The sequence below is a fragment of the Emiliania huxleyi genome (assembly GCF_000372725.1).
Source record: "Emiliania huxleyi CCMP1516 chromosome Unknown EMIHUscaffold_118, whole genome shotgun sequence".
NCBI lineage: Eukaryota > Haptophyta > Isochrysidales > Noelaerhabdaceae > Emiliania > Emiliania huxleyi.
In genome coordinates, this window is record NW_005201412.1 from 27715 (window position 1) to 53263 (window position 25549).

The 25549-nt window shown below is 67.6% G+C and overlaps 7 protein-coding genes across 7 annotated transcripts; 4 read left to right on the forward strand and 3 right to left on the reverse strand.

The window, feature by feature from the left end:
* Positions 1-284: 284 nt before the first annotated feature.
* EMIHUDRAFT_70246 (putative tRNA methyl transferase) lies at positions 285-2388 on the forward strand (the record flags this gene model as incomplete). The annotated part of the gene is made up of 7 exons (XM_005790790.1): positions 285-682; positions 936-1336; positions 1495-1562; positions 1645-1717; positions 1769-1779; positions 1813-1890; positions 2023-2388. The coding sequence occupies 7 exons, from the start codon at positions 285-287 to the stop codon at positions 2386-2388; spliced, it is 1395 nt and encodes a 464-aa protein (XP_005790847.1).
* A 6234-nt stretch (positions 2389-8622) lies between these two features.
* On the reverse strand, positions 8623-11350 carry EMIHUDRAFT_454638 (hypothetical protein; the record flags this gene model as incomplete). The annotated part of the gene is made up of 6 exons (XM_005790791.1): positions 8623-8833; positions 9269-9570; positions 10408-10493; positions 10711-10822; positions 10909-11096; positions 11338-11350. The coding sequence occupies 6 exons, from the start codon at positions 11348-11350 to the stop codon at positions 8623-8625; spliced, it is 912 nt and encodes a 303-aa protein (XP_005790848.1).
* A 498-nt stretch (positions 11351-11848) lies between these two features.
* On the forward strand, positions 11849-13956 carry EMIHUDRAFT_224477 (hypothetical protein; the record flags this gene model as incomplete). Its single annotated transcript, XM_005790792.1, has 2 exons — positions 11849-12376; positions 12445-13956. The coding sequence occupies 2 exons, from the start codon at positions 11849-11851 to the stop codon at positions 13954-13956; spliced, it is 2040 nt and encodes a 679-aa protein (XP_005790849.1).
* Positions 13957-14502: 546 nt separating this feature from the next.
* On the reverse strand, positions 14503-14709 carry EMIHUDRAFT_59415 (hypothetical protein; the record flags this gene model as incomplete). The annotated part of the gene is made up of 1 exon (XM_005790793.1): positions 14503-14709. A coding segment is annotated over one exon (207 nt), but the record flags the coding sequence as incomplete, so codon positions are not given.
* Positions 14710-17638: 2929 nt separating this feature from the next.
* EMIHUDRAFT_224479 (hypothetical protein) lies at positions 17639-20007 on the forward strand (the record flags this gene model as incomplete). The annotated part of the gene is made up of 6 exons (XM_005790794.1): positions 17639-18217; positions 18357-18479; positions 18618-18974; positions 19140-19376; positions 19461-19730; positions 19975-20007. The coding sequence occupies 6 exons, from the start codon at positions 17639-17641 to the stop codon at positions 20005-20007; spliced, it is 1599 nt and encodes a 532-aa protein (XP_005790851.1).
* A 48-nt stretch (positions 20008-20055) lies between these two features.
* EMIHUDRAFT_466833 (hypothetical protein) lies at positions 20056-21686 on the reverse strand (the record flags this gene model as incomplete). The annotated part of the gene is made up of 5 exons (XM_005790795.1): positions 20056-20369; positions 20439-20527; positions 20597-20896; positions 21180-21487; positions 21565-21686. 5 exons carry the CDS (start codon positions 21684-21686, stop codon positions 20256-20258), a joined length of 933 nt encoding a protein of 310 aa, XP_005790852.1. The 3' UTR covers positions 20056-20255.
* A 223-nt stretch (positions 21687-21909) lies between these two features.
* On the forward strand, positions 21910-24507 carry EMIHUDRAFT_109333 (hypothetical protein; the record flags this gene model as incomplete). The annotated part of the gene is made up of 2 exons (XM_005790796.1): positions 21910-23022; positions 23440-24507. The coding sequence occupies 2 exons, from the start codon at positions 21910-21912 to the stop codon at positions 24505-24507; spliced, it is 2181 nt and encodes a 726-aa protein (XP_005790853.1).
* Between the last annotated feature and the right edge of the window lie 1042 nt (positions 24508-25549).

Consider the following 25549-nt stretch of genomic DNA (forward strand, 5'->3'; position numbering starts at 1 on the left):
CTCCGTCCACCGCACTGGTGGCGGCCGATGGGACGCGTGTGTCCGGCTGCACCTCTATGGTCGACGTGCTCGCGCGGCCGTCCGGCTCGGGCTCGCTTCGCCTCGACGGCGCCGCCGACTCTCGGCTCGCCCGCGGCCTCGTCGCGCTCCTCGTTCAGGGCCTCCGAGGCGAGCGCGCAGAGACGCTGCTAGCTCTGGACCCGGCGCAGGTCGCTAGAGCTGCCGGTCTCGTTGGCGCGCTCTCGCCCTCGCGCGTCAACGGGCTGGGCGCCATGATCCGGCTCATGCAGCGCCAGCTAGAGGCGGGCGTGGCGGCGGAGGCGGCGGCGGACGCCACGCCGGCGGGCGTGGCGTCGGCGAAGGCGGCGGCGGAGGCTGCGCCGGCGGACGGTGCTTCCGCGACGACGTCCGGCGGGGAGGGCGGGAGAGAGGCTGTGCTGCGCGCCGGTTCGCGCGGCAGCCTCGAGTCGGCGGGCGAGGAGGTCGCTGTGCTGCTCTCGGGAGGCGTCGACTCGTCGGTGGCGCTGCGGCTGCTGCACGACGCGGGCGTGCGCACGCGCGCCTTCTACCTACGCATCTGGCTCGAGGACGAGGACGCGCACGTCGCCTCGGGCGAGTGCCCGTGGGAGGAGGACTGGGCCTATTGCACCGCCGTCTGCGAGCAGGCGGCCAACTCGCCACTGTCCTCCCACCGCTACTGTCCTCCCACCCCTCTCCCCGCCCGAGACCCGAGGGCCTGTCCGGTGGCAGGCGGGCGTGCCGCTCGAGCGCGTCTCGCTGCAGCGCGAGTGCTCATCCCTCGTGGCTGCCGCCTCTCCGAGAGGAGCCTCGCCTGAGCCTTCTCGGAGCCCTCTTTGCAGGTACTCGTCGCTCGTCGTCGACTACCTAATCAATCATTAATTGATCGGAGGTTAATCATTAATTGATCTTTGCAGGTACTCGTCGCTCGTCGTCGACTACCTCATTTCCGAGGCGCGCGCCGGCCGCACGCCCAACCCGGACATCATGTGCAACTCGCGCGTCAAGTTCGGAGCCTTCATGGACGCGGTCGGCACGCACTTCGCTTGCGTCGCGTCGGGGCACTACGCCCGCTGCGCACTACACGGCGAGCCGGGCTATCACCACGCCTCGGGCGGCCACGACTCGCGCCTCGCTCGCGCCTCTCTCGCGCCGCCGCTGGCCTCGCCGCTGGCCTCGCCGCTGGCCTCGCCGCGTGCGGGCGGCGGGGCGGGCGGGCGGGCGGTGCTCTACCAGTCGGCAGACGCGCACAAGGACCAGACCTACTTTCTGTCTCAGCTGAGCCAGTCGCAGCTCGCAAAGACTCTCTTCCCGCTCGGTGCGGCGAGCGAGAGAGAGAGAGGAGAGGAGAGGAGAGGAGAGGAGCAGAGAGGAGGCAGTCTTCCCGCTCGGTGCGGCGAGCCGGCGAGCGTTGCGCCGCGCCATGCGCCGCGCCAGCTGCGAGTCTAACCCGCTGCCCTCGCGTCCGCACCGCAGGCGCGCTGCCGAAGAGCGACGTGCGCCGGCTCGCACACGAGCGGAGGCTGCCGAACCGGGCGCGCAAGGTGCGCCGGGGCTGCTTGCTTGGCGTGTGCGCAGTCCACACGGCGCGTGCGTGACGGTGGCATGGCGCGCGTGCTCCCGCAGGACTCGCAGGGCATCTGCTTCCTCGGCCAGCTCGACTACGACGCCTTCCTGCGCGGCCACTTGGGGGAGCGGCGTGGCGAGGCGCGCAACTCGGAGGAAGGGGGGGGGCGACGGGGGGCGATAGGGAGGGGGGACGTGAGCAGGCCCGCCCGCCCCCTTCCCTCCCAGGTGCGCGAGTTCGAGACGGGCGAGATCATCGGCGAGCACCGCGGCCTCTGGTACCACACCGTCGGCCAGCGGCGCGGCGTCGGGCCGGCCCTCGGCCCGCGGCACGTCTCGAGGCGCGGGACCGCGCGAGTAGCAAGTAGAGTAGCCTCGAGGCGGAGAGCCGCGACATACGCAGATCTGCCCCTGCTCTGCCCCGCGCCGCCGTCTAAGAGATGGCAAATCTCCAGGGGGCCGTGGTACGTCGTGCGCAAGGAGATGGACAGCAACGTCCTCTTCGTCTCCCGCGAGTATGCCTCGGCCGACAAGCCGCGCAACGCCTTCCACGCCGACGCAATCAACTGGATCGGCGGCGCCCCGCCGCCCGCTGGCGCAGCCGGCGAGCCGACTCCGCTCCGCGTCAAGGTGAGGCACGGCGCCGCATCGCACGAGGCGTCCGTTTCGCTCCTCGACGGAGGCGCCCGCGCGCACGTGTCGCTGGCGGGGCGCGACAAGGGGCTCGCGCCCGGCCAGTTTGCGGCCTTTTATGACGGGCCTGTCTGCCTAGGGTCGGGGGTGATTTCGGAGGAGGGGTTGTAGCGATGCGTCAGTTTAGCTGTGAGCGGTTAGTACGTGAAATGCGCCAGGAGTGCACCACATTTCAAGCTGTGAGGTCTGAGCTGTGACGGCAGACGGGGCCCAACCTCTGCGGGGCTATATACCCACGTGCCACGATGTGTGCACAAATCTAAAAAGCCGTGCTACAGCAAAAATGAAAAAATACCGGCGAACATGCGTGCGCAACACTGCCAAGCCACTCTGCAAGTGGGGCGTCACACGTCTCTCAAAGGGGGGGCCAAGGCGCAAGAGCGAAGAGGCGCTGATGCAGCATGGGCATGTGGGCGTGCTCAGGCAGGCCACGCCAGGCCCCTGTGGGTGAGCTATCAGCTAGCGGTGCCACAAGCGCCTCGGTGCAGGGTGACGGACTACACACAGGGTTGTGCATGCAGGCGCTCCACGGGCCTGCCCCTCCCGGCGGCGCCGCCCCCCTCCCCGCCACCTCTCCCCTGGAACAGCGCACGCACCAACCTCTCGAACTAGAAAGTGGATGTCCGCTTGCTGCCTCTCTTCCCGAGCGCGGTCTGGCCAGAGCGTACGGCGGCGTGGGACGCGGCCGCGGCCGCAGTGGCGCGCTTTGCCGCGGCAGAGGCGACGAGAGACGGGTTGAAGCCGCGGCGCGCCTTGGCGTCCCCCGCTGGCGAGCTCTCGGTGCCCGTGGCATCCTTCACAACGTCCTTCGTGCCCTGCTTCTTGAGCAAGCCGCCCGCCCGCGGCCAGCCCCGCCCGCCCTCGGGCGCCGCCGCCTCTCCCCTCGCGCCCTCCGCCGCAGCCAGCTTCGCCGCCTCTGCCGCCGCTGCCGCCGCCGCCTCTTGTTCGAAGCTCTTCACGCGATTCCTCAGCTCGACCACCTCCTCGAGCGCCGCCGCCGCTGCCGCCGCCGCCGCCGCCCGCGCCTCTGCGTCTCCCGTGGCGGCGGCATCGCAAAGTACGAGCCTCAACTGCGCGCGAACTGACTCGGCCGCTGCCGCCGCCGCTGCCGCCTCTGCCCGAGCGGCCGCGGCTTCGGCGCGAGCCGCGTCCGCCTCTGTGCGCGCCCGCTCTAGCTCGGCGGGACCATCGCTGCTGCTGCCGGTCTCGCTCTGCGCCGCAAGCTGCGCGGCGAGGGCGAGGTTTGCTAGCGGCCGGACCTTCTCCGCTGCGGCCGCCTCCGCCTGCGCCGTGCACGCGCAAGCCGCCGCTGCTGCCGCCCGCTGCGCCTCCGCCGCGGCGATCTCGAGAGCGGTCGCCGCGGCCAGCTCTGACTGCGCCGCCTCTGTCGACGCCGCCGCGCTCTCCCAGTAGATTCGCAGCGCCACGTCGCCGCCGAGAAGTGCCACCTACAGCACGGTTCCGAACGAAGCTTCCGAAAAGCCACCAGCCCCTCGTCGCCTAGTCCCGACAACGCCGCCTCCGAGCGCACGGCGTCGGCGAGGGCAATGGCGGCCGCCGCCGCAGCCCTCGCAGCGGCAGCGTCGGCGCGCACTCCCTCCACCTCGGCTCGCTTCGGCGCCGCCTCGGCCGCAGCCACCGCTTCGTCCCGCTCGATGCGCAGGGCGTCGGCCGCGGCGACGGCGGCCGCGGCGTCGGCCCGCGCCTCCGCCTCCTTGCTGCCTGCAGCGCTCCCCGCGCCCGCCCCGCCGGCCGCGCTCAGCTGGGCCTGGAGCCGTTTCGCCAAGTCCAGCGCCGCCTGCTCCGCCGTGGCGGCTCGCGCGCGCGCGCCCATCGCCGCCGCGCGCTGCGCCTCGACCGTCGCGAGCGCCTTCTTGCTCGCCGCGAGCGCCTCCTCCGCCGCTGCGCACCGCGCCTCCAGCGCAGCCACCAAGGTGTCGTGACCGGAGCTCTCGCACGCGTGCTCCTGATCCGCCGCTGGCTCTCCCTCGGCCGCCGCCATACGCGCCTCGGCCGCCGCCGCTCGCGCCTCGGCATCAGTCACACGCGCCAGAGCGTCGGCCTCCGCTGCCCTGGCGCTCGCTCGCGTCTCGGCCTCCTCGAAGGAGGCCCGCTGCCGCCTCCGCACGCGCGCTCGCCAGTCGCTGACGTGCCTCTGCAATAGCAAGGTGGCGAGCACCTGTGTGGAAAATGTATTTGTCCTGAGAGGGGCGTTGCGGAAGGAGAAGGCAGGGAGGGCGCGCCTGGTCTCGCGTGCCTATGAGCTCGCCGGCTCGTGTGCCGATGAGATCGTCGAGCGCGCAGGCCGGCTGCCTTCTGCCCGGCAAGTGGGGTGCGAGCCGGACGAGCTGGAGAGGAGACGACAAGTCTATCGGAGGGGGGGGGCGCATGTAAGATTTTCTCCACGATGACGCCGTTCATGCCGTGTTCTTAGATCTATTCAGTTGTTCATTTTTGCACAGATTCTTCCTTAGCGAGTAACAGGACCGTGGCTTGGTGCTTATGGTGCGAGCGAGGCGGAGGGGCTAGAGAGAAAGCGGACTGCAAACACAAGAACACAAAAACACGAAAACACAAACACAACCACGCACCTCTCTCTCTCTCACACACACACATGACAAGCGATCAATACTCACTCACTCACTCACAAGCGATCCTTCCCGACGACAGCGTCGGCGGGAATTGCATGACGGGTAGAGGGGCCCGTCCGCGGAACTAGGCGACACAGGCACCCCTCACTTGGAGCACTTGGAGTGCAGTCATTAACCTCACATCCAGGGCCGGGGAGCTACTCGAGTAAGAAGCGCACCCAGCGGGCCGGATGATCGGTATCGGGCTACGGGCAAGAGAGCCCTGACCCCTCACTGTGTCGAGCGTAAGAGGCCGTCTGCCGCTTGCTTGTTCTCGACCAATTGACGCGCTCAATCGCGCGCCTGCTTGTGTTGATGTTGGTTGGCGCCATGGCCCGCCACCGCAGCCACGGACATCTGCTGCGTGTGAGGGACGACAAAGGAGGAGGCGCTCACCGACGCCGCCCCATACACCGCCCGGTCCGTGTTGGTGCCAGGTACATACTTGGTCAGGTCACGCACCGACTGCACGACCCCGAGGCGAAGGGCGACCGTATGCACATCCCACAGGTCGAGCCACTCTGGGTGATGGCTCCGACAGGCACGCACACGCTCCACCGGAGACGAGTTGACCATGCTATTGTGCACACTGCTCCCACACGTTCGGACACCACTTTTCCTACTAGTGTGGGCCCGGCTCTTTCAGGGGGCTGGCCCATATCTCAAGCGTGACGCAGCATCCAGACCCCGGTCATTCGTTGCGGAAAAAGTGACGCCAGCAGGTTCCAGCCATCAGAGGTCGCCTTACCGAGGGACAGGAGCCAGTCGAGGAGCCAGCTCGAGCCGCGCGTCTACAGTCACTCGCCCAAGCCCGAGCCGACAGAGATTAGGCCGAGGGGGAAGCGGATTTTGCCGCGGCATCAAGTTTTGGTGAAGACGTTGAGCTTTGAGGAGGCCATGGGGCGGCACCGTCATGTCTACGACGCATCCGGCTGCGACGTCCGCCAACAGCGGAGAGTGTCTTATACCCTCGAGAATTCGATGGCACACAAGGGCGCGGCAGACGTGCGCAGTCTCGAGAGCTGCGCAGGCTTGCCGGGCTACATGTCGCATGAGATTGTGACCATGCCGCGGCTCGGCACGTACTCTACAATCAGCAGGTCTGCCGACGTCTGGTTTCTACGTGTTACCCCCTCCCTCTGGCGCGCCGAGATGTGATCCACTGCAGTGGCTCGTCTCGACGCACAGCCCTGTTCCACTCCCTCGGTGTAACCCTCGAGGCACCGAAATCCGGTCTCGTGGCTTTGGTGAGGGCAGGGTAGGCGAAGCGCCCGAGCGACCCACTGAGGTGGGCCGGCTCAGTCCCTCATCACCACGAGCATGCTCGAGCCACCGAGGCAGATTTATATACCGTGCCTTGCTGCCCCCAGTCGGTGGGACGGGCAAGCGCGGGCCAACTGGAGGGGCAAAGGAACTCGAGGGGGAGGATGCCGTTCATGTATGACGTCTCGATCTGGAGCAGACGTGTCAACCCCGTGTGGTACAGATCACATATGCATACAACATGCACATGTGCATGCTGCATGCACATGTTGTCGTAGCCGGTGGGGTGGTCGACCTTGAACTAGTAGGCGCCGCCCCCGCGGCCGCCCGACGACCCGTCGCCGCCGTCGCCGCCACCCGTCTGCTAAGAAAGAAGATCAGTGTCACCCCCCCGGGTTGGTTTGGGGCGGAGCACATCGGCGTGAGCGCGCTCCGAATTGGTCGCGGTCGGTGGCCGAGCACAGAGGCGGGCGTTGGTCCCAAGGTAGGATTCCTACGCGCCCTATTTCAGACGCCCAGCACACCACGATCAGTGGTGGCCCACGTCCCACTCGCACGGGGCGACAGCCGACACGCCACTCGCCAGGATGTTGGTCATTACAAGAAACACGACACACGCACGGCTCCTCCTCCCAAGCCAATGGTGTCTAAGGGTCTCTGACACTCCTGGATGCACGCTCAGCCACAAGCGGTGTAAGTTAAGAGGGACTCACGTCGCGCCAGGGGGCCGAAGGAGTAGCAGTGTTCGGAAGCAGCGTCCGAGCGGTCCCGAGCGGTCCCTACTCGAGCGTCCTGAGCTGCCCCAGAGCACGCCTGTTTGTAAACCCCTGCGTTTTCTTAGCCTACGGCGCCTCGGTCGATACAAATCGCCGAGGACAGGTGCAAGCATGGATGACGTGAGCCTGGTCGGCTCCGAAATTGGCGGCGAGACCTTCCGCTTCGGCTACGACAATGTGGACACGGCGTCGGTTGTCTCTGGAACCTCGACAGCTCAGCTGTCCGCCGTGTCTTGCACGCCCCCATCAAGGGCGCCGCCTGGGCAGCGCTTCGTCTTCATCGGCAACGTCCGCGAGGACTCGGCCGCCGCGTTTTCCCTGATGCCGGGCGACATTGTCCTCGCCTGCGGGAGCTCGCCCGACGCGAAGTCACACGCCGAGCTGGTCGACGCGGTGCGCTCGGCGGTCGGGATTCTCTCCTTGGCCATCTGGCGGGCCGGCGAGGTTCGCTTTGCGGCGCTGCACAAGCCGTCGGCCGACACTTTCCTCGGCATCACTCTCAGCGCAGGCGCGGGAGGAGAGGAGAGGAGAGAGGAGAGAGGAGAGAGGGGAGCGGTGAGAGCAGAAAGGAGAGCAGCACCGCAGGCGCCGTCGACACCGAGGAGGAAGCGGCAAAGATCCGCAAGGCCACCGCCGTCGCTCACTCGGTGGTGGTCAAGAGGCACGCGGCGCAGCTGGCGGCCGCGGCGGCGGAGGAGGAGGGGGAGATAGCAGCAGAGCCCGCGGCGAGCGGCAACCAGCCTCCGCAGCCGGCCGCGGCGGAGGAGGCAGCTGCAGCAGAGCACGCGGAGGCAGCACCCAGGGCAGCACGCGCAGCGGGCGGCGCGCGGCAGGCTGCGAGTCAGGTGGGCGAGGCCTCTCCAGAGGCCGCTCGCCGCTTGCACCCCGAATGCCGGCCGCGGGATCTCTCGGCCACGGAGGCGGGCCGCGAGAGGGACCGCACGGCGCTGGCCGTCCAGGCGTTGCGCGCGCGGCAGGCAAAGGCGCGCGAGCAGATCTCGGCGTTGGAGACGTCGGAGGCGATGCGGCAGGCGGAGGGCGAGATGGAGCGGCTGAGGCTGGCACGGGGCGCGGAGCGGCAACGGCTCCGGGCGGCGCTCGAGGAGGCGGCGGACACGCGCTCGAGGCTGCAGACGCTGCGCTTCGAGCTCGGGACGTGCGAGGCGGAGCTCGACGGGGCGGTGGAGGCGGCCACCGCCGCGCGCACCGCCCACCTCGAGATCGAGCTCGCCGCGGCGGCCGCCGAGCTACGCGCGGCGCGCGAGGAGGCGGCGGCAGCAAGGCGCGAAGCGGCGGCGGCGAGGGCGGCGGCGGCGGCGGCCATGCACTCGGCCGCACGCGGCGCGGAGGTGCTGTAGCTGGAATGTAACGGAACGCGGAGGGAACAGTGGAGCACGGCGTCTTCGCTATTCGCTCGAGATGGTTCATTGCTTTCGTACTTTATCTCGTGTCGCGCGCGTGTCCGTTGCGGTCTTGGGGCTTGTGTGTCCTTGACCTTGGGGTCCTTGAGGGGTGCGTTGTCGGGAGATGTTGGAACGAGCGCGCAACGAGGGGCGATTCGCGTGCGCGCGCGGAGTTGTTGGGTGGTGGCCTTCATACGAGTATGCCTTGCTCAACGATATAAAACCAATGGTTTCAAACTCGCGACTCACTTCACCTTACGGCTTTGTTTATATTCACCTCCGCCGCTCTGGCGCAGCCTCGCTGAAGCCGCGCCCGTTGGTCCGCCCGTCGTCGTGCGGCCGCCGCTGCGCGTCCCTCGCCGCGACGTTCTGCTTGTGCAGCTCCGACTCGGCGACGTGCTTGGCGAGCACCGCAGCCGACTTGAGCTTGCGCTTGCAGACGAGGCAGACGAGGTTGTCCCAGTCCACGTCGCCGTCGCCGTCCCTGCTGCGCGGCGGCGGCGGCGGCGGCTGCTGCGGCGGCGGCGCCCCGTCCGCCCTCAGGTCGGGCGGCGGCCGCGGCCTGCCCGCCCGTTGGATGGGTGGCGCCGCGTCGCCGGGCCGGAGCGGAGGCGCGCCCCGCGCCTCTGCGGGCTCGGCCGGCTCGGCCGGCTCCTCGGGCTCGTCCGCCACCGCCTGCTTGAAGAGGCCGAGGGAGGGCTTCGCGAGGCCCAGCTTCTTCCCCTTGGCGAGCCCGCCCCCGCCGCCCATCCCGAGCACCACCTTGCCGCGGTTCCCCTCGAGCGGCTTCGCCTCTGCCACCGCGGGTTCGCCGCCGCCCGCGGCGGCGGCGGCGGCGGCGGCTGCGGCGGCGGTGGCGAGTGCGTTGCCCACGGGCAGGGGCGCCGCCGCCGGGGCCGCCTCCGCGTTCATCTCGTACGGTAGCCCCGTGATCGGGTCGAGGTACTTTTCGTCGATGTACTGGCTCAGCTTGCCCGTGATCGGGTCGGACGAGTACCAGAGGCCGGTGGCGGGGTGGTAGTAGAGGCACTTTGCGGCGTCGTAGTAGTAGCCCGTCTCGGCCGAGTAGTAGTAGCCGCTCTCGTGGTCCGCCTCGAAGCCCTCCGGGACGCCGTACCCCGCCCGCTTCGGCCCCTGGTGCGCCGGCTCGCGCTCCTCTGCGCGGAAGGCCGAGCGGTGCGTGTCCCTCGCCCAAGAGAGCCGGCAGCTGGCGCCGTCCACCTGCAGGCAGGATGTACCACCCCTCTCGAGCGCGCCGCGCCGCGCGCCTTCGGTGCGGTGGGATGCTGCGCAGGGGCCGCCTCGAAGCCACCGCCCTTGCTCCGGAGGAGCGACCTGGCGTCCGCCATCTCAAAGAACTCGACAAAGGCGAAGCCGCGAGAGGCGCGCGAGCCTGCGAGGCGGCGGCGGGGGTGTGGGTGTGTGTTGGGGGGGGGGGGGGGGGGGCCTTGGGGGGGGCCCGAAAAACCGGGCGGGAAAAGGGGGGGGGGGAATTTCCCCTTTTTCGGGAACAAACCCCACCTCCGGGAAGGGCCCCTATGGGGAAAAAGCCTTTTTGACCTGGGCCTCCCCAGTCCCCTCCCCCATCCCTTTGACCATGATCACGGGCGCCTGGCGGCCGGGGGCGAGGGCGGGTAGGGCGCTGCCGGTGGAGGCGGGGACGGGGGGCGAGCGGCGGCGGCGCCTCTGGCTCCTCGCCGCGCCAATCGCCGCGCCAATCGCCGCGGCCATCGCCACGCCGCTCCTCGCGCCGCTCCTCGCGCCGTTCTTCACGGCGATCGTCACGCCACTCATCGCGGCCGTCGCCGCCACGCCGATCGTCGCGACGATCGCGATCGTCTCCGCGCCGCTCCTCGCGCCGCTCCTCGCGCCGCTCCTCGCGCCGCTCCTCGCGCCGCTCCTCGCTGCGGCCGCCCTCGCCATAGTCGCGCCGCCCCTCCGCCTGAGGCGAAGCAAGGGTCGGCGCTGACGAGGGGGGGGGGGAGGGGAGGGGAGGGGGGGGGGGGGAAGGGGAAGGGGAGGGCCCCCCTCGTTCTTCGACCTGCGCATCTCAAACACGTGGCGCAGCTCTCGCTCATAGTCGCCGCCGCCACCCCGGTCGTCGTGCCGGTCGTCGTACCGGTCATCGTACCGGTCGTCGTAGCCTCTGCGGCGGTCACGCTCTCGCGACCTGTCGCGCGAGCGCGAGCGGTCTCGCCCCCGCTCTCGCTCGCGGTCTCGCTCGCGGTCTCGCTCGCGGTCTCGCTCGCGCCGCTCGCGCCAGTCGTCTTCCGCCGCCTCCCTCGACGCCTCGCCTGCGTGGCCCGTGCAGGCCGCTGAGAAGTTGGGAACGCGCCGTGCGAGGTCGGACCGCCATCGCACCCTCCCGCCGGTGCGTGCGCCACTGAGGAGGGGCGCGGGACGGCTCCGAGTAGCCCAAGTCGACCGCGACCCCGCACACTGCAAACTCTCCCACGGAGCCCTCCACAAAGGCCTGCAAACGCGGCGCGCGCGGGGCTCAGGAGGGGCCGTCCCGCGAGGGGCCGCCGGCCGCGCCGAGCGCGCAGGGGGAGGGGCGACCTGCGCCAGCTCCACCGACTCGAAGCTGGCGGCGCACTCGACGGAGCCGTCCCTGCGGTGCGACATTCGCACCCTCACGTCCCCGTAGTCGCTGAGCTGCGAGAGGACGTCCGCCTCGGTGGCGCGGGCCGGCACGCCCGACAGCTTGACGTCGCGGCTCGCGGCGCCCGACATTCCGCCACCCCCGCCTCTCGCCGCGGCGCCGTCGACCCCGCGCGTGGGCTGATCCGCGCGCGTGGGAGGGGCTACAACAGAGGACAGCCCGCTCAAAAAGAATTTAAACAAGACAAAAAGAATTTGCGTGTGCGCAGCGCGAGAGCAAGGGAGCGGCAGGCGGTGGCGGCGTCGCAGGACGAGGGCACGAGGCAGAGGAGAGCGACGCGACAGAGGAAGAAGCGACAGAAGGGAGAACGACGAGAGTGGGACGACCGCGAGGTGGCATGAAGGTTGCAGCGAGAATCGGGGAGGGACTGCGAAGGGAGATAGAAAGAGGCAGACGACCAAGGGTTAGGGTGGGCGACGGCTAGCACCACACCCCTCTCCTTAAAATCCCTGTGTGGTGGCGGCGTGCCCTAACCGTCCCTTGGGTTGTGTGTTTTCTTTCTTTCTTTCTTTCTTTCTCTTCATCAGCAGCAGCAGCAGTTGGAGCAGCAGCAGCAGCAGCAGCAGCAGCAGCAGCTGCCGCCGCCGCCTCCGTCGCCGCCGCTGCCGCCTCCTTCGCCGCCTCGCCACCGCCTCGCCGGGCGGTGCGGCCGCAGCTGCAGCTATGGCAGCAGCCGCAACCGAGGCAGCAGCAGCGGCAGTAGCAGCGGTAGCCGCAGCCGCAGCCGCCATCCTTTTTTTCACGGTCCTTCCCCCGTAAAAGAGAAACCAGGTTGCGTGGGCTTGTGTGTGTGGAAAGCGCTTCACGCACCTCGCTGCGACGGATGGAGGGAGAGACATGCCAAACAAGTGGGTGGGGGATAGGTTCGTGCCTCGACCAGTTGTGTCGTATGGGGTGTACGAAGGGCCGGTCCGATTCGGGAGACCCGTCGAGGGATCTGAACAGCTCGAGAGCGGGGACGATGAGCTGCGGCTCGCGTTTGGGCAGGGGCTGTGGGGCGGCAGACTGCCAGACGACTGGCAGGTGATAGACGCGGAAATGTACGCGGTGCTGGCTTACCTGCGTAAGATGGCGACGGCGGAAGATGCGGCGGACAGGAGGTGCCTCGTCTTGAGCGACTGCAAGCCCGCGCTACAGCAGATCGAGGCGGCGTATCGAAGAGGCTCTCTTGAGGGGCTCAGGGAATGGGACCGAGGAGGGATGTTAGAGGGGATATGCAGATATCGCGCCCAGCTCGAATCCGTCACGTTCCTGTGGGTACCGAGCCACGCGGGGTGCGCTAGCAACGCCTACGCCGACGCCGCGGCGACGGCATACACAGGGGCCAGCGAGATTGAGGATGCCACAGCGGTCATTCGGGGAGCGGTGAGGACACGCCCGTGCCTATACACGGACCGCCGGAGGACGGCAGACAGAGAGAGTGTGGGCGGGAGGTACTGGACCGGAGGACCTATTACGCCACACGCGGCCACGCGAACGAGTGGGTGCGAGGACGGCTCGGCGAGGGGCTCACGGCGGGGTCGCACACGGCAGGGGTGACGGGGCCGCTGTGGAGCGATGTGGTCAGGGGAACGACGAGACACAAACGGGACAAGCGCCAGCGGATCAAGGATCAGCACGGCGAGCGCGAGATTGAATTCGCCGACGTGGATGATCACAACGTGGTGACAAAGACCGTCATGGGAGCGCGTGTGCGGCAGCAGGCGGGGGTGCCACACGGAGCGCATCACGAGAGGATTATGCGGGGAGAGGCGGGGAGAGAGACCCCGGGTGCCGCCACAAGGAGCGAACTCAGGGGCTGCCTCGTCTGTAAGGCCGCGAGGGACGCGGCGAGGAGGGCGGCACTAAAGCGAGACCCGCTGTGTCCGATCGTGCGGAAAGCCGCGCAGCAATGGACCGAGGAAGATGAGAACCCGCCTAGAGCGACGATGGCGCACTTGCTTAGCGGCGCCTGCCTGGGGAATAGGGAGCAGGCCAGATGGTTCCTCAGAGTGGCGCGAGCGCAGACGGGGACGGCGATCAGCAAAGTAGCCCAGGCGGCACCCGACTCCAAGGATACGCTGAAGACGCGGAGGATAGCGCATGTCGCTGCGCTGAAGGGCCCACGCTATAGGGTGCTGGATGAGGACGGGTACGATGCACTAGCCCCAGCCGTCGGGGGGGTGTTGCCGGCGCTGGTAGATGATCTCTCGGAGAAGAGCCGGAGGGACCTTGGCGCCGGGGTCACGAGGAACTTGCAAGTCGTGGCCGAGGCGGCGACAGGAGCGGTGCAGAGGTGGATCCAGCTCAATGATGAGGCTACAGCGCGCATAATGAAGAGAGAGGAACACATCGAGTGGCTGAGGAAGCTCTTCACTGGGTGGAAGGAGGCTCGGCCGGCCTTGAGGGAGTCGCGGAGGAGGAGGGATGACGCAGGCAACGCAGGGACAGGCCAGCAGCCAGTGGGACGAACGAGGGCCGCGACGGCGGCTCAAGCGGGAGGGAGCGGAGACGGTGGGCAGCGAGCGAAGTGGGTGAGACTGATGATGCTCCTTCGACTTAGGGAGCGGTTCAGCTGCTGGGCGGGCTTCAGGCTGGTGCTCACGCGAAAAGGAATCGACGCGATGTACAAAGCATACAAGAAGAGGAGAAAAAAGAGGAGAGGCGCCAGTGATGACGAAGCAGAAACTAGCGCAGACGAGAGCAGGGCAGAACCGGGGACTGGGGAGCCGGAGCAGACGGCATCGGCCGCCGAGGGAACGTTGGGAAGAGGCACGAGGAGGGCGGCGACCTCGACCGACTATGGAGGACCCGTCGCCAGACGACGCAGGGCAGAAGACGGTGAGGCGGAGCAAACGCGCAGGGCGAGACGAGGGAGGGAGCAGGATGTTGCGGAGATCAGCAGGAGGATGTACGACGAGATTAGGAGCAGCAGGGACCCGAGGGACCATGTGGAAGACGGCTAGTGCTAGTTAGTCCCCCATCGGGAGGACGACCCCGGCTAGTCGCCGACCACACCCACAAAGAACCCTGCACAAAGATCGCAAGGGCGGGGACCTGTTCCTTTTTACCCATCTCACACTAGAGAGGTGTCCGTTTTATTTATTTGTGTGGAAAGCGCTCTAAGGTCTAAGGAACGCAAACGACGACGGCGTGCCGCGAGATCCTCTTTTCCTTATGCCCGCAACCCACTGTGTACGCCCAACTCCAGAGATCCAGAGGGGTCAGATGTCCTCCTCCTCTGGGAACAAGCTCGCGAACGCCTCCCACCCCAGCTCCACAGCCGCCAGCGCCTCGTCGTCGATGCTCTCCGCGGCGGCGACCCCGCCTCCAGATAGCGCGCTCTCCTCCCCAGCGCTGGACGGCGGCTCGTCAAGGCGCGAGCGGTCTCTGCTCACTCCGTCCCTCAGCGGCGACCGCCAGTTGGCCGTGTCCCTGCCTTCCGCTCGGGCGGCGAGCTTGCCCGCCCCCTGAGCCGCAGCCATCCCTCCGCCCGCAAGCAGTCCCCTCCGATGGCGCTCCAGCACTTCGAGCTCGTTGAACGACACCGCGTGTATGCAGTCCACAGGGCAGCAGTCGATCGCCTCCGCGATGACGTCCGCTGTGTCGCCGCTCTGCTGGAAGACCCTCGCCGCACCAAACTCAGCCTCCATCCGGAACGTGCTTCGCGCGATCTCCGCGCAGTACCGGCACCCGATGCATCGCGACTCGTCCACGTATGTGAGCTGCGGAAGCGTCGAGTCGCGAGAGAGGCTGCTGGGCAGGAGGCCGTGAGTGCTGTCTGCAGAGAGAAGCTCATGCGAGTCGACCGCCCCGATGAGCGAGTCGCGCTTCTGCAGGTAGGAGGCCTTCACCGCTACTACGCGAGGAGCGGACATCAGCAGAGACATGGCGGCCAGGAGGCCAGGACTGATTAGCCAGTGTGGCGAGCGGTTCCGTATGCCTTTACTGTCCAGGCTAGAGTGTGGCGAGCGGACCGTGTGCGAAAATTCCCTTCGCCAAAAGAAAAACGCCTCCGCGCATCCCTCCCTTGGGTTGTCTGTTTTCTTTCTTTCTTTAGGAAGAGGCAGACGCCCAAGGGTGGGCGACGGCTAGCACCACACTCCTCTCCTTAAATCCATGTGTGGTGGCGGCGTGCCGTCCTCCCATCCCAACGTTTGGGTGCTTGTTTTCTTTCGTTGGGTGATTGTTTTCTTTCTTTTCTCTCAATAATCAAATCCTATCCCATCCAACCAGTCCTGGCAGGTTGATGCGGGGTTGGTGTTGCTGAATGCGTATTCTTCATGCGAAACCGCGAAAAAAGATTGTTGGTTTCCTAAAATCTCTCTCCCGAAAAAACATCTCGCAGCGCGGAGGAGGACCGCGGTGCTCGGTGGAGCTCCAAAGAAAGAAAAGAAAGAAATCAGAAAAACCAAACAAGGGATGGGACGAGGACAGGGTCCCCACCTGCACGAGCAGGATTTTGGAAGGACGATCAGGGGCCTGTCAGGGGCACAGGGGGTTCTCCTGCTCCCTGACAAGGGACAACGACAGGCTCGCAGCGCGCTAGCGGCTAGGCAGCGCGGTGCTCGGTGGACTCCCAACTCCACTGGCGGTCTCATCTCAGTCTAGCGACCTGCCTCCAGCTTCTCACTGGCAGTCTCTCGCTACCACAGGCACACTGACAGGGGTGGCAGGGGCGGCGGCAGGAGTCTCCCACATACTAATGTGGGCGGTGGAGTTCCAGAAAGAAAAAAGAAAGAAAGAGAACAGACAAGCCACGGGAGGGATGGGAGGACGGCACGCGTCGGGTGGATCGACTGTCCCGGCGTTTCTTCTTTGTTTGCCTGTGATAGTGCTAGCACGCGCCAGTCCGCACCTGTGTCGAGCCTGTCTGCTGTGGAGAGAGTTCCATCTTGGAGCACTTGGAGTGCAGTCAGTAGCCTCACATCCAGAGCCGGGGGGCTAAGAAGCACACCCAGCGGGCCGGATGATCGTGATCGGGTTGCGGGCAAGAGAGCCCTATAGCCTCGGGGGTGCGCGTTCGCAGGGAAAGGGCCATAAAGTAAATTCGGGTCTCCGAGGGTTAGCCCCGCGTACCGGGTTTCCCCTTAACTGCAGGACGCCCCCTCTACTCGGAGCTAATGAACACCACACTGCACGCCTCACACCACCACTCTCTGCACTCACTTGCGCAGACACTTGAGTAGACCCCCCGCCCGCCTGAGGGCTCACCCCTCGTCTTCCCAGGGTTCCGACACTCCTTGATTCGCTCTCTTGCTCGTCTCCCGAGCGTTATGCGACGACCGGTATGGTCGTTTCCCTCGTTGTTGGTGTCGCTTTCTCCGCTGCCGCCCTTCGTCTTCGCCAGCTTCTCCCGGCTCCACCGCTTCCGAGGGCGTCGACGGCCCGGCCGAGGTCTCCCCGGCCGAATGCGGCAGCAATGGATCCTCTCGCCGCGCCTCCCCGGGGGGTCGGGCTGGTTCTCCCTGGTTGGCGAGTCGCGCCCTCATCCGCGGCCTTTCTATCGTACTCGGCTCGCCCCCCCCTCCGCCGGCTCCTCGTCGAGCTCGGGGGGTCGCGGCCCTCCTTGTCGTAGTTCACGATGGTCCGGCTGCCGCCGCGACGGATCTACCCGCGCCGGCGAGCCCGTATGCCCCAACTCCATCCGCAGGGGCCGAGTCAGCTCGTCTCTCGCCTCCTCCGATAGCTGACTCCAGGCCCCGCCAACCCGGCCCCGCCCGGGGCCCTCCGGCCTCGGCCTTCCGGATCGCCGGTGGGGGCCCGCCGTCGTCCTGTGGCGCCCCCCCCCCCTCGCCCCCCCCCCTTCGGTACTCCAGTCTCCGACGGGGGGTTCTGGGTTCTCCAGGGTCTGTGTGGGTCCGTGCGGTGACGGCCACGCCGGCGGCGGGGGCGGAGGCGGTGGCGGGGGCGGCGGGTATGGTGGCGGTACGGGCGGCCGCCCTGGTGTGGGGCTCCGGGGGTGGCCCCTTGACCCTGATGGCCGTTCCAACCGCGGCTCCACGCGTCGGTCGTCTACCGCACTCCGGGGGAGAGGCGTGTCACTTCGACCATTAGCCGGGCGAAGGGCGGTCATCTCATTCCCGACTGCAGCTGTTGCCACTGCCTGACATCTACGGCCGCCCAGAGGACTCCGTGCACTATCGGGAGCAAGCCCGTTCTCACCTGCGTCTCGGACGGAATAGGTCGGAGGGCTTGCCCCCCCGCCACCGCCCCCCACGGCCCCACACAATCGATCACGTGCGCACCTAGATTTGTCACCCAGGCTGGGCCGAGCTTCTCCCTCACCGGGCTCGAGGCATCCCCCTCGGTCATGGGTTTGATCTCTACGGGTTGGTCGTACCCCAGCGCCACCGAGCTGACTCTCTGTAGGTCTCGTCGCAGCTCCTCCTCGTTGCCATGGTCTCTTTCTTGGCAGCGGGACGATCACGACCCCATCATGCTGGAGGAGGCTGATGAGTGCCGCCCAGTCCCATTTGGCCGCCCTGGAGATTGCTTCCAGCTCCGACACCACATCCGACTTGAGCGTGCGCGCCGGGTCAGTCGATCCACCCGACGCGTCGGTGGGGAATTAAATCCGGCTTTGTTGTTCTGCCGGCGGGCGCGACTTTGGAGTTCTGCCGGGCAAACAACAGAGACACGGCTGCGATGCCGCCCACGGGCGTCCTCCGCGCGACCAGCCTCGCCTCGCTGCCCGTCGACGAGGAGGAGCGGCTGGCCGCGCAGCTGCTTCTGCTTCGCGGCGACTCGCGTCACCACAGCGACGCCGTCCGGCTGATGCGAGAGCACCTCGGCGTGCAGGCGGTCCTCCTCGAGGGTGCCCTCGCGGATGCGCTGCTGCCTTCAACCGACGCTGCGGAAGGCATCCCAGCCGCGCCCGGGCCCAGCCTCGGCTGTCTCGAGCGCGGGCTGCCCCTCGGCCTGGCCACGGCCGCGACTGTGGAGGCGCCAAAGCCGGGCGATGTAGTGAGCGATGCAGCCATCTCGAGGTGGATCCGCACCACCTGCGAGTCGGTGGAGGTCGGGCTGATCAACTACCTCCACGTGGGCGTGCGCGTGATGTGGGCCGCACCGGACGGCGCGTGGAAGCAGCAGGCGCTGCTGCGTCCGCGCTGCAAGGTGTCCATCACGGGCCACGGCTGCATCTCGTGGCAAAACACCTTCCTCGGCCACTCCTTCGAGCTGCGGCCCGAGGACCCGGCCGCGAGCGCGCCCGTCTCCTTCACGGTGCAGCATGCCAGCGGGCCTCCGACCCACCTCTGACCCTGCACCCTCCACACCTCCCGCCGCCCCGCCCACCCTGTACAACTCCGACTCTGTGCCCTCCTCCCGCCTCATCCCCCTCGCCGCAACGCCTCGCCGCCAGGTGCAGCACGCGGGCGTCGTCTCGATCGGCGAGCCCGCCCCGCTGCCCGAGGAGCTCTACCGCCACAACTGGACCGCCGTCGTCGAGACGACGCAGGCGCTCGAGCGGAAGCGCGCGCGCGCCGTGCACCGCACCTTCACCGAGGCTGGCTCCTTGTAGCCGAGATCTAGACGAGATGCGGCCGAGATGCAGCCGAGGTAGCCGTGCACCGCACCTTCACCGAGTCGCCGTCACATCGCCAGCGCGGGCAGCCGTGAACAGGTTGGCTTTGCGCGCGCGCCGATCCCCGAGCGGACGTGGGCCGCGCTCTCGACCTACTACTACAACAACCGGCACGCCGCGCAGCGCGAGGACTGGGACGACCTCGGCACCTCGATGGCCTTCGTCAACTGGTGGGAGTCGCAGACGCGCCTCATCCCGATGCCGCTCCGCTGGAAGGAGAGGTGGCACCGCGAGCTCATGCCGACCGTGGCCGCGTGGGCGGGCGACGTGCAGCTGCAGGCGACCGCGTTTTACGGGATGCGCGTCTACGCGGACGCTTCGTGGCTCATCCGCCACGTCGACCGCGAGGACACGCACGCCCTCTCGGCCATCATGAACCTCGACCAGTCCGACGACGTGGAGGCAGCCACCCAACGCCACCCGACGCCACCCGACACCCCCCGAGGTCACCCGAGACCCCCCGAGGTCACCCGAGACCACCCGTCATGAACCTTGACCAGCCATCGGACGTCGGGGTTGGGGTAAGCGTGTCCGGGTGAGAGCGAAGCGTGACGAGGGTAGGCGTGGCCGCTCCTCATCGACTCGCTCGACGGCGAGACGCACTCCCTCACCATCTCGCCCGGCGAGATGCTCTTTTACGAGTCGGCGCGCTGCCTGCACGGCCGGCCGCTCCCGCTCAAGGGCTCGCGTTTCGTCAACGCGTTCGTCCACTACCGCCCAAAGGACGACCCGCACTGGCACGCCGTGGCAGGCAGCTACTCGGGCGCCGCGGTGCGCTGGGCTGCGGACCACATCGCCGTGCGCTCGGAGGAGGCGCGCGAGATTGCGCCGGCGTGAGCAGCGGGCGTTGATCGAGGGCGTCACACTTCTGGGTGTGAACAGGCGCGCGAGATGGCGCGCCGGCTTGCGGCGCACTCGGGGCACGCCTGGCTCGCGGGAGCGGCGGCCGCGTCGCCGTCTGCAGCGCCAACCTCCTCGGCCGGCAGTTTGGGCGGTTCGCTCACTTGGGAGGCTGCGGTGGCGCTGGACGCCGCCATAGCGATCCTGCTCTTTGGCGTCCTTTGCCTCGTCGCCCGCCGGCTGAGGCTCACAGGACTCATCCTCGCGCGCCTGCAGCGAGCCGCGAGGCCGCGGCGAGAGAAGGGGGAGGCGGTGTGAGAGAGACAGTGGGTCTGCCAGACAGCAGACCGGTGTGGAGAGCAGCTTTCAAGTTTCGCTGGCGTCTGGCGAGCGAGTGTGCGCGAGGGGCGGTGAGACACGTGAAAAGCTTATATAAAAGACTCTGAAACACGCCAGTATTCCCTGAGCCTGACCCAGTGACGTACGCGACACGCGCAAACGAAATGCACACGCGCGATGAGAAGTGCGCGGGCGCGGACCCTAGAGTACACCCTAGGCGTACTATAGCTCCTACTGCCTAAAGCCGTAGGGGCTAGGGCGGACCCGCGCGTGAAAAGAACCCGCCGCCGGTGAGGCGCTGAGGCTCAGGCTGAGGTGAAGCCCCCTGTACGCGCGTTTGATTATGCGCACCACGCGCTCGACTCCACACGTACGCGAGTCGACTTACAAGATGAGAGATTTGTTTTCGGGCCGCCGCGCGCATGCAAAGTACCGAATAGGATTCCGAATACACGGAATACGCGTGGCAGACTGCGGGTCGGTACACGATACTAGCAATCACCCCGAGGCTGCTGCCGCGGCGACCTCGCTCCCCTCGTAGCTCAGCGCCTCGGCCTCGCCTCCGACGGAGAGGCTGCTCGCGCGGCAGCTCGACCAGATGTAGGAGGCGACCTGGCGGCGTGGCGTGGACGTGTCACGGACGTGCCGTGCTCGCGGCAAAGCTCGTCCGACGGAGGCGGCCTCGAGCAGCGACTCGGGCGGCGGCTCGCCGAGGGCGCTGCGGCGGGCGAGCAGCTCCTCCGCCGCGGCGAGGATGACGGCGCCGGTGCCTGTGACGGGCGAGGGTGCTCACCACGTGCACATGCTAGTCAAGACAACACTCACTTGACACGAGTTGCCTGTGACGGCGAAGGTGCTCACCATGTACACGAGGAAGATGTCCAGCTTGAGGTAGCCGCTGCCGATGCCCGAGAGGAAAGCGGGCGGGAAGCGCCACACGCCCTGCTGCTGGCCGAGGCAGTCGATCAGCACCGTGGTCACGCCGGGCGCGAACCAGCCCCACGTGATGCGGTCGGCGTGGCGCAGCACGAAAGAGGAGCCGATCGACCAGATGACCAGCCAGACGGGAGAAAAGGCGAGGGCGACGAGGCCGAGGCACTTGACGCTGTCGTCGGGCGAGAGCGCCAGCGCCCAGCCGCCTGTTCCGCAGGGCGGAGGGGTGAGCTCTGCTCGCAGCGAGAGCAAGCGCGCCCGCTGCCAGCCGCCAAAGGCAAACGCGGAGAGCAGCGCGGCGGAGACGCCTGTGGACGCGTCGCGGACGTGTCGCGGACGTGTCGCGGACGCGTCGAGGGGGAGAGCAGCGGAGGCGCCGCCGCGCAGCGCGGCCGAAGGGACGCCGCGCTCCGTCTGTGCCGGCACGAGCTCGAACGCCTTGAGCTGGTAGAGCGCCGTCTTGAGCACGTGGTGGAAGAGCCAGAGCACCTGCGGCGGAGGCAGGGCTCACGCGGCCACAGCGCGGAGGGGCGAGGGTGGCTGGCGGCGCCTCCTCGACCGGCAGCGGGATCGACTCCCTCAGCGTGCACTTTGCCGGGTTGAACTCCCAGATCCCGAGCGAGGCGCCGTAGCTGTCCCAAATGAAACTTTGCACGACGCCGACCACGACGATGAAGGCGATAAAGGCGTACGCGGCCTGCTTCTGCACCGGCGCGGCGCGCTGCAGCGGCGGCGAGAGCGAGAGCAGCGTCAGCGTCGGCAGAGCGAGGATGAAGTGCAGGTGGCCGTAGACAAACCTGCAGCGGCAGCGAGAGCGAGAGCAGCGTGAAGGAGGGCGAGAACGAGAGCGGTGAGGAGTGGCGGCCACACGAACCAGTCGGTCGGCGCGTCAAACGGCACGGCCGCCGGAGAGAGCATGACCGCGGCGTGCGCCGGCGCAGAGCCGCGCACGGCGAGGAGAGGGCGGCTGTGGAGAAGCGGCGGGGCTACTCGCATATCTGATCGACAGCAGCTGCGCGACGTGGCGCTGGGCCAAGTGATGCCGGCGCCGGGCGGTGCTGACGCAGCAGAGGTCGAGCGAGGAGAGCAGCCGAAAGGGGAGAAACAGAGAAGGCAATTTTCAAAACAGCTCCTCGTCCTCCCTTTGGTTCCTTTTCCTTTTTGCGGGGAATTCTTTTACTGCCGGGAACCCAGCTCAAGGCGTGCGGGCTCTCGGCACATGATCTTGGCCCTCGCCTGCGCATCTCGGCCGCCGCCGGCCCTCGCCTGCGCATCTCGGGCTTGCGCGCGGCCCTCCGCCCGCTGCCCGCCTCCGCGGCTGCTCACCGTCTCGTCCACCGGCTGGGAAGGGCCGGGCCTGGTCGAGGGCATCTTGAGCGGGCATCTTGAGCGGGCCGGCGTCGACCTCTCCTACTGGGACCTGCACGGATTCCTGCTGGTGCCGACCGCCTGGCTGCTCACCGCAGGCAAGCCGTCGCTCCTCGACGAGGGCAAGGACCCGCTCACGCGGCGCGCCTCCTTCGCCTTCATCGCCTTCATCCTGGCGATCGCCGTCGCTCAGGCCTTTGTGTGGGACAGCGTCGGCGCCCAGATCGGGATCTGGGAGTTCAACCCGCAAAAGTCGACCGGTCTCGGCGCGGCGACGCTGCTTCCCGCCGAGGAGATCGCGTGGCTCTTCCACCACGTCGTCAAGGCCGCGCTCTGGCAGATCAAGATGGGCGAGTGGCGGCTCACCGCCGCGCCTTGCAGCGATCCCGCGCCGCTCGAGCCGGTCGCCCGCGCGGCGTGCAACGCCGCGCTGCTCGCGGCGTGGGCGGCGGGCGTCGCCGCCCTGGTCGGCGAGGACGATAGCCTCCGCTGCCTCGGGCTGGTCGCCTCCTTCTTCGCCCCCGTCTTTGCCCTGATCCTCATGCTCGGCTCGCGCTACCTGCTCTCGCACTGGCGCCTCTTCGTCGCGGGCTGGCTGCCGCCCGGCGCGTGGACCGTCGCGATCGACTGCGTCGGGCAGCAGCAGCGGGTCTGGAGGTTTCCGCAGACTTTCCTCACCGGCGTCGCCACGCTCCCTCCCGACTCGAGCGGCGTCGGCCTCCTCAAGCTCGACATCGCTGCCGTGTACCTCGTCTCGACCTTCGCCGTCACAGGCACCGGCGCCATCATCCTCGCCGCGGCGCAGGAGTTTGCAGCGCAGCGGCAGCGCCAGCGGGGGGGCGAGGCGAGCGAGGCGGGGCGCGCGGGCGCGGCGGAGGGTGAGCAGGAGCCAGAGACGCTCTGGCACCTGGGCCTCTTCATCCTGCACGGCGCCGCGCCCGCCCTCGCCGAGCGCGCCGCAGCGGTCGTGCCGCCCTCCTCCTCCGCGTGGCGGCTGGCGCCGGGACAAGCGGACGGGGCCGCAGGGGGCGGCACCGGCGCGCGCGAGGAGGCGTTGCGCGCAAATCAACGTTGAGGTCCTGTGACACTTGTTAATGTGTGTCTGGTCGCTGGTGGTAGTGAGCCTTGCGCGAAAATCAACTCTAGATCTCGCCAAATCGGCTCCAGATGAAAAAGAAGAGCCAGGGACCCCGCTCTCTTCCCACCGCTCGCTGCCGCTAACGCCACCACGAGCTGAAAGCGCCGCCGGCACGCCGCCGTGCAGCACGCCGCCTGGTCCTCGGGAACAGGCAGCCTCCGCAGCAAGAGTCAGTGACAGATGCCCGGCGGAAAGCGTGGCGCTGGCTGCGCTGGCCTAGTGGACCGCGCTCGGCGTTGGCAGGCTCGACGCGTCCTCATTCTCGCTGACGGCGACCCTGTCGACAGCATCCCGGCCGCCGAGGAGGAGGTCGCCGCCCTCACCGAGGCGTGGCGCTCGCTTGGGCTCTTTGTGGAGCGCGTCGATTGGCAGTCGGGCCCGGCCTCGGCGCTGCTCCACCGCGCGCGAGCCGTGTTGCCGCTGCTGGCGTGGACGTACAGCGAGACGCCCGCTCACACGGCTAACTTCTGCGAGCTGCTCCGTTCGCTCGCCGACGGCGGCGCGGGGCCGCGGCTAGACCTGCGTGCGACGGCGTGGCACGCGCACAAGAAGTATCTGCTCGAGATGGCGGAGCGTGGCCTCGGAACGGTGCCCACCGCACTCCTCGCCAAAGGCGCGGCCGGGGCGGAGCTGCGCTCGGCTGTCCGGCGGCTGGACGCCGGGCGTAGCGCGGGCGAGGAGGGGCGTCGCTCTTACGTCTTCAAGCCCGCCGTTGGGAGCGGCGGCGACGGCGTCGACCTGTACACACTCGGCGAGGAGGGCGGCGAGGCAGCCGTGCTCTCGCGCGCCAGGGAGGGCGACCTGCTGCTGCAGCCGTTTCTGGGCGGCGTGAGGCGGCACGGCGAGCTCTGCTTCGTCTTCGTCAACGGCTCTCTGCTGCACGCAGTGCGCAAGGAGCCGGCGGGCTGGAGCGCGCGCGGTGCACAGCGCGTGTCTCGCGTCGACTCTCCGCCCGCAGAGGCGCTCGCGACCGCGCTGCGGGCCATGGGCGAGGCGCGCGCGGCTTGCGCGGCGAGGCCAGGCGAGCAGATCTACCTGGCGCGTGTCGACCTCCTGCCCGACACAGCGGGCGGCGGGGGAGGAGAGGCAGCTGGAGAGGCAGCTGGAGGCGCGACGGGGCAGCCTCGCTGGCTTGTGAGCGAGCTCGAGCTCGGCTGGCCCCACCTCTTCCTGCGAGCCGCAGAGGGAGGCGCGGCGGCCGCGACGAAGGCGGTCGCCGCCGGTTTGCTGCGGCACCTCGAGCGCAGGGAAGCGGACGCCGCCGGTTTGCTGCGGCACCTCGAGCGCAGGGAAGCGGACGCCGCCGGCTGACTCTCGGGCTAGCGCCCTCGCTCTTATGACGCTACATACATACAAGTATGTGAGATGATCTCGCGAGGAGATGATCCTACGCGCAATGCCGGTACTTTTTTTCTTTCCACCATTGATTATTCACATCTGCTTTACTTTTAGTTCAAGCCGTATTTGCCGTCGCCGCGGCCATACATGGACATCTCTACGCAACATCGGAAGATCCTTGGACTGTAGATCGTAGATGCCTTTTAGAGATCTCTTAAGTGGCAAATCTCCTGCCAAGAGCAGCAGTAGATTGAAGAACTGGTGGAGGCAAATCTTCTCCGGTGTAGATGCTCGAGAGGAGTCTGAGATCTCGAGTTGGTGCGTGCAGTCGCTTGAGATCTTGCGACAGAGGTGGAGATTCTGACTTCGCGCCAAAGGCGCCTAGAGATCGTGTGGGCCGACTGGAGATTGCAAAATGGCGCGAAAAGAGGGTGGAGATCCTTTTGCATTGTGAATGAATCCATAGCGCATCTCCTTGAAGGTTTGAGCCCCCCTCCTCCCCCGGGCCCCCGAATCGAGATTGGGGATTGGAGATTGGAGATGGAGATCGGAGATCTGACTGAATCCGGCCTAAGATGACGACGTTGGAGATTGGAGATTGAAGATGGAGATCGGAGATCTGACTGGATCCCCGGCCTAAGATGTAGCGACGCTGGAGATTGGAGAGTACTGGAGAGATGGAGATCGGAGAGCTCCCCAAGTCCCTAGTGGTGTCTCATCGTTTTTTGTTTTATTTTTAGATAAAGGTTCTGTGCGCGGACGGCCCGGGGAGCCTCCGGCGCCATTTTAATCTGCGCTCCTCTTCATGGCCTGCGGCGCCTGGCTTGAGCTTGGAAGTGTAATCGAGTCCGCCAGGGCGGTCCTGCAAACCCGAGAGACCTTGGCCTCGCTTTCTACCCCCGATATGCGGCGCCGTTTCCCGTTTGGACTATTGCCAGGGCGCCGCTGCAGTGTCAAAAAGCTTCCTTGTCCTAACCTGAACACGTCCTGTAATTCGCGAGCCAAATCCCATTTT